The sequence below is a fragment of the Perca fluviatilis genome, chromosome 19 (assembly GCF_010015445.1).
Source record: "Perca fluviatilis chromosome 19, GENO_Pfluv_1.0, whole genome shotgun sequence".
Classification (NCBI taxonomy): domain Eukaryota; kingdom Metazoa; phylum Chordata; class Actinopteri; order Perciformes; family Percidae; genus Perca; species Perca fluviatilis.
The window spans coordinates 902420-909919 of NC_053130.1; the positions used below are offsets into that span (position 1 = coordinate 902420).

The 7500-nt window shown below is 43.1% G+C and overlaps 1 protein-coding gene across 5 annotated transcripts in view; it reads left to right on the forward strand.

Moving 5' to 3' along the window:
• Positions 1 to 7500, forward strand: part of entpd6 (ectonucleoside triphosphate diphosphohydrolase 6) — a 36875-nt gene that overhangs the window by 467 nt on the left and 28908 nt on the right. For 3 of the 5 annotated variants that reach the window (XM_039783174.1, XM_039783176.1, XM_039783171.1), the window contains exons 2-3: positions 1257 to 1512; positions 6647 to 6723. In XM_039783174.1, the coding sequence (XP_039639108.1) occupies positions 1290 to 1512; positions 6647 to 6723 (300 nt within the window). In that variant the 5' untranslated portion in view covers positions 1257 to 1289. Of the gene's footprint in view, positions 1 to 1243; positions 1513 to 6646; positions 6724 to 7500 lie in introns of all 5 variants that reach the window. The other 2 variants (XM_039783173.1, XM_039783172.1) reach the window with 2 other exon arrangements.

Here is a 7500-nt window from a genome sequence, read left to right on the forward strand (position 1 = left end):
TCACCCGTGTGGTTCCAGACATAGGTGTAGATTAAAAGTGACAAAATGTAAATCAGAATAGGCGACAAACTCATCAAAAAAAGTGACAAAAAGTAAGATAATCGACAATAAAGTTGAAAAAGGCGATTATATGTAAAGGAACTAGTAACTAAAGTTGTTTTTATGTCAAATAGAAAACCGGAGGACCCCCAGATTATTATTCTAAGTGTCTACAGAGATAGACACTTTAGTTAAAGAGTAAGATCCTTTTTTTTTTTTTTTAAACATTAAAACATCCGCACAATTGCATTCGCTAAACTCACCAGACTCCATGTAAATAATCAGGACTTTTATCATCGTAAAACTCACTTAATTCAAAGTGGACAGAAACTAAATAAAACTATCAAAAGCCGTCTTGGTTCATCTTTCCACTGTTCCAACAATCACCACTCTGGTTTGGTTGAAATAAACCCTTAATTCACCCATTTACATGTGGAGATATGCTGGCTCTATACACGCTAAAAGTCCTGATTATTTACATGGAGTCTGGTGGAGATATGCTGGCTCTATACACGCTAAAAGTCCTGATTATTTACATGGAGTCTGGTGGAGATATGCTGGCTCTATACACACTAAAAGTCCTGATTATTTACATGGAGTCTGGTGGAGATATGCTGGCTCTATACACGCTAAAAGTCCTGATTATTTACATGGAGTCTGGTGGAGATATGCTGGCTCTATACACGCTAAAGGTCCTGATTATTTACATGGAGTCTGGTGGAAATATGCTGACTCTATACACGCGCTAAAAGTCCTGATTATTTACATGGAGTCTGGTGGAGATATGCTGGCTCTATACACGCTAAAAGTCCTGATTATTTACATGGAGTCTGGTGGAGATATGCTGGCTCTATACACGCTAAAAGTCCTGATTATTTACATGGAGTCTGGTGGGTTTAGCGCTAGCGACTTCAGAGCTGTTTCTGGTTACACAGAAAGGTCTTAAAGAGGTTTTTAATGTCCATCTCTGTAGGGATCCTTCCCATAATGTTGTCAGACACTTAGAATAATAATCAGAGTCTGTCAGTGGCAAAAACAGAACTTTTAGTGGACGAAATTGAGGATGCACATTTTCGCGGTGTTCACACTTAATACTGAACCAGTTTCAAAGATTGTAGTTCCTATCGGTCACTTACACACACAAAAACACATGGGGGGGAAAATAGGGTCCAGGTTGAAAAAAACCTTTTTAAATGATGTGAAGTTTTTTCCAGCAGAATCTCAGGATGCAGCTCACAGAATGAGTCGTGATGAAGAGACCAAAGCTGGCCACAGTGTTTATTTTTGTGGGCTGCCTGCTCGCCTACCTGATGTTTGTGAAGCGTCACTATGCCACACAGCCCGAAGCCTACGGACTTCCTCCCCGCCACCGGACCGCTACCCCCGGACCCAGCTTCCAGTACGGCATCATGTTCGATGCTGGGAGCACTGGGACCAGGATCCACATCTTCAAGTTCCAGTTGGAGAACCAAGGTCAGTGTTTTCTCCTCGCTAGGGGCGACTATTTGGCTGAGGTTTAGACGTCCTTCCTCAAGAAAATGTTACACACACGCACACATACACACGCACACACACACGTGCACGCACACAGACACACATGCACACCCACAGACACACCCACAGACATACCATACACACACTTACATACAATCACTTTTTTTTTTCTATTTCATCAAACTGCAGTTTTTGCAAGTTCCTGCAATTTCATCGCATAAAATTGCATAAATATCATATATAACATATTCCATCCCATTTTTTTAAGAAAACGTGCTGCATAATCAAGGATTTTTGCCCCGCAACAATCACAAAAAAACTCTGCACAGTTCTGGAAGGACTGTCAGATACTGACTGCTAATATTTGAATCAGATAGTATTGATGTTTGAGTCTGATATTAGGGATGCACCCAATCCAGATTTTTGGGGTTCGGCCTGAATACCGAATCCACTGGTTGAGACTGTGCTGACTCCTCCTCCCATCCTCAGTCCATGAACCCAGTAAACACATGAATGAGCTGAGTCTCCCTACAGCGGAGCGACCGAACGGCTGGCTGCTGCTCGTTGGCCTATTGTTACCTACGATGTGAAAAGAGCGTGTGAATTCAACATTAAGTTGATATATTTAACTATTTTAGAGGCTGTGGACTATTTACTACACACACACACAGATACACACATGTAGGTGCATACACACACACACACACACACTTACACAGAGAGACACACGCACACACAGAGATGAAGTAAACATTGTCCACAGCCTCTAAAATAGTTAAATATAACAACTTAATGTTGAGTTCACGCTCTTTTCACATCGTAGGAAAGCACATTGCTATCGCCAGATGAGTGACAATTTTATCTGGCAAATCTTGTATGATGGAGGCATGTTGGGGAGACTCTGAGAGAACAGCTGACAGCCCGGGACAGGAACTGTCTGGTTAACACCAGTTATTAGCTGAGACTGTCCTTCCTTTGCCGTACCTGAAGTTGCTGCATTCTGGCTGCTGTCTGGAGATTACTTCATGCACAACTCGTATTCTTTCTGATGTTTGGTACCAGATGTTGTAACAGCGGCCATGTTGTGTATAGTTTAGGGTCCTCGCCACCACCAGACCAATCAGCGTTGAGCAGATTGAACATGTAGCTGGACTTGCATGGCCTTCTTTTGACTGAAAGTTCTGCCAAACAACAACTTGTTCTGCTCACCAGTTCCATGTCCACTTTCTCCCAGCCTGCTGCATTGAACGCTCCACCTACGTAAACACCTTCCTGTAATCAACGGCGCCGTCGTCACGGCGACCAGCGTAGCGAGCCGTAGTGCAAGCGTAGGGTTCGGCAGAAACCGAACCCCATCAAAAAGCCCAAATACTGGTATTGGTATATACTGGTTGGGATAAACAATAACTTAAAGGTCCCATGACATTGGTGCTCTTTGGATGCTTTTATATAGGCCTTAGTGGTCCCCTAATACTGTATCTGAAGTCTCTTTTTATATAGACCTTAGTGGTCCCCTAATACTGTATCTGAAGTCTCTTTTATATAGACCTTAGTGGTCCCCTAATACTGTATCTGAAGTCTCTTTTATATAGACCTTAGTGGTCCCCTAATACTGTATCTGAAGTCTCTTTTATATAGGCCTTAGTGGTCCCCTAATACTGTATCTGAAGTCTCTTTTATATAGACCTTAGTGGTCCCCTAATACTGTATCTGAAGTCTCTTTTATATAGACCTTAGTGGTCCCCTAATACTGTATCTGAAGTCTCTTTTATATAGACCTTAGTGGTCCCCTAATACTGTATCTGAAGTCTCTCTTTTATATAGACCTTAGTGGTCCCCTAATACTGTATTCGGAAGTATCTTTTATATAGACCTTAGTGGTCCCCTAATACTTTATCTGAAGTCTCTTTTATATAGACCTTAGTGGTCCCCTAATACTGTATCTGAAGTCTCTTTTATATAGACCTTAGTGGTCCCCTAATACTGTATCTGAAGTCTCTTTTTATATAGACCTTAGTGGTCCCCTAATACTGTATCTGAAGTTCCCTTTTATATAGACCTTAGTGGTCCCCTAATACTGTATCTGAAGTCTCTTTTATATAGGCCTTAGTGGTCCCCTAATACTGTATCTGAAGTCTTTTATATAGACCTTAGTGGTCCCCTAATACTGTATCTGAAGTCTCTTTTATATAGACCTTAGTGGTCCCCTAATACTGTATCTGAAGTCTCTTTTATATAGGCCTTAGTGGTCCCCTAATACTGTATCTGAAGTATCTTTTATATAGACCTTAGTGGTCCCCTAATACTTTATCTGAAGTCTCTTTTATATAGACCTTAGTGGTCCCCTAATACTGTATCTGAAGTCTCTTTTATATAGACCTTAGTGGTCCCCTAATACTGTATCTGAAGTCTCTTTTATATAGACCTTAGTGGTCCCCTAATACTGTATCTGAAGTATCTTTATATAGACCTTAGTGGTGGCCCCTAATACTTTATCTGAAGTCTCTTTTTAATAGACCTTAGTGGTCCCCTAATACTGTATCTGAAGTCTCTTTATATAGACCTTAGTGGTCCCCTAATACTGTATCTGAAGTCTCTTTTATATAGACCTTAGTGGTCCCCTAATACTGTATCTGAAGTCTCTTTTATATAGACCTTAGTGGCTCCCCTAATACTGTATCTGAAGTCTCTTTTTATATAGGCCTTAGTGGTCCCCTAATACTGTATCTGAAGTATCTTTTATATAGACCTTAGTGGTCCCCTAATACTTTATCTGAAGTCTCTTTTATATAGACCTTAGTGGTCCCCTAATACTGTATCTGAAGTCTCTTTTATATAGACCTTAGTGGTCCCCTAATACTGTATCTGAAGTCTCTTTTATATAGACCTTAGTGGTCCCCTAATACTGTATCTGAAGTCTCTTTTATATAGGCCTTATTGGTCCCCTAATACTGTATCTGAAGTCTCTTTTATATAGACCTTAGTGGTCCCCTAATACTGTATCTGAAGACTCTTTTATATAGACCTTAGTGGTCCCCTAATACTGTATCTGAAGTCTCTTTTATATAGACCTTAGTGGTCCCCTAATACTGTATCTGAAGTCTCTTTTATATAGACCTTAGTGGTCCCCTAATACTGTATCTGAAGTCTCTTTTATATAGACCTTAGTGGTCCCCTAATACTGTATCTGAAGTCTCTTTTATATAGACCTTAGTGGTCCCCTAATACTGTATCTGAAGTCTCTTTTACATAGGCTTTAGTGGTCCCTAATACTGTATCTGAAGTCTCTTTTACATAGGCTTTAGTGGTCCCTAATACTGTATCTGAAGTCTCTTTTTATATAGGCCTTATTCAGCCCAATCAGAAGCCCAATCCTAGATTCGGTGCATGCCTGGCTGATATGAAACAGGATGTTTGGAAGTTAAACCTCTGTATTCGGGCCTCAGTGAACTGCTCTTAGTGTATTTAAAACCCACACACGTTGGCCCCAAAACATTAATTACCAGATGTGAATCCCGGCAGACAAGAGGAGATTTTGGGCCTGTAAGTCCCGCTGCCAGAGTCCAAATGGTCACAAACTCATTAGTCCGTTTAAGAGCTTTTTTGGGGGGGGTTTATTAGGCTTAGGGAAAGTTTCCTGCAGCGCTCGGCCAAATGCCTTCGTTATCGCATTTAAGTGCTTAAGCTAAAGCACGCGGGCTGAGTGCTGTTTTGGCTCCTTTGTTAGCATCAGAGCTAACCGGACTAATGGCAGCACCTGTTAGTTATACAGACTGGGATTGTCGTTAAGAGCTTAACGACAGCTCAAATGTAGGCACTGGTCCAGGGTCAGCCAGTTAAAAACACAGAATTAAATTAGATGTGGCCAAACGCCTGCTGGACACGGTGAGACACACACACACACACACACACACAGAGACACACACACACACACACACACACACACACACACACACACACACACACACACACACAGAGAGACACACAGAGAGACACACACACACACACACACACAGAGACACACACACACACACACACACACAGAGAGCACACACACACACACACACACACACACAGAGAGACACACACACACACACACACACACACAGAGAGACACACACACACACACACACACACACACACAGAGACACACACACACACACACACACACCACAGACACACACACACACACACACACACAGAGAGACACACACACACACACACACACACACACACACACACACACACACACACAGAGAGACACACACACACACACACACACACACAGAGACACACACACACACACACACACACACACAGAGAGACACACACACACACACACACACACAGAGAGACACACACACACACACACACACACACACACAGAGACACACACACACACACACACACAGAGAGAGACACACACACACACACACACACACAGAGAGACACAGACACACATACACTTACACAGAGAGACATACACACACAGAGACACACAAACACACACACACACACACACACAAACACATATACACTTACACAGATAGACACACACACACACACAAACACACAGACACATATACACTTACACAGAGAGACACACACACACACACACACCTATACACTTACACAGAGAGACATACACACAGAGAGACACACAAACACACAAACACAAACACACAGACACATATACACTTACACAGAGAGACACACACACACACACACATATACACTTACACAGAGAGACATACACACACAGAGACACACACACACACACATATACACTTACACAGAGAGACACACACATACACTTACACAGAGAGACACACACATACACTTACACAGAGAGACACACTCATACACTTACACAGAGAGACACACACATATACACTTACACAGAGAGACACACACACTCATACACTTACACAGAGACACACAAACACATAGAGACACACACACACAGACACACAGACACACACACAGTTAGAAATACAGAATTAAATTAGATGTGGCTGTAAAACAGTGCAGCGCCAGGACTTAGTGGTATTTCTTCTCTCTTCATGGTGGATATGTGGATCAGGGTGTTTTCTGTGTCTGTTATTCGCTGCAGAAGCTCCCAAACTGGCCCACGAGACGTTCAGAGCCATCAAACCTGGACTGTCTGCGTACGCTGATGAGCCACAGAAGGTCTGTCGTAAGGCTGCAGCTATGATTATTTTCAGAATTTTTTTTTTTTTAATCTTAATATTCCCACTTTCTTCTCGCAAAATAAAAATGTTTCCGTCTTTTTCATAAAATATTTAGACTTTTTTTCACAGAAGACAAAAGGCTGCAGAAGTTGTTAACTTTTCTTCAGTATCAAAGTAATCCAGTAATAGTTGTCTGTACATCAGTTGGTCCACTGACTTACTGTCGCTGACTTCTTCTGTGTCTCCTCCTCTGTCTCCTCTCGTGTCTCCTCTCGTGTCTCCTCCCGTGTCTCCTCCCGTGTCTCCTCCCCTGTCTCCTCCTCTGTCTCCTCCTCTGTCTCCTCCTCTGTCTCCTCCTCTGTCTCCTCTCGTGTATCCTCTCGTGTATCCTCTCGTGTCTCCTCCCGTGTCTCCTCCCGTGTCTCCTCCCGTGTCTCCTCCCGTGTCTCCTCCCGTGTCTCCTCTCGTGTCTCCTCCCGTGTCTCCTCCTCGTCTTCTCCTCTCGTGTCTCCTCCTCTGTCTCCTCCTCTGTCTCCTCCTCTGTCTCCTCTCGTGTCTCCTCTCGTGTCTCCTCTTGTGTTCCCTCTGTGTCTCCTCCCAGGTCTCCTCCTCGTCTCCTCCCCAGTCTCCTCTGTCTTCCTTCTGTCTTCTCTTCTGTCTTCTCCTCTGTTCTCCTCTCGGTCTCCCTCCCCAGATTTCTCCCCTGTGCTCTCCCAGAGCCTCCTCCTCTCAGAGCCCTCTCAGAATTTCTCCCCGAGTCTCCTCCCCAGACTTC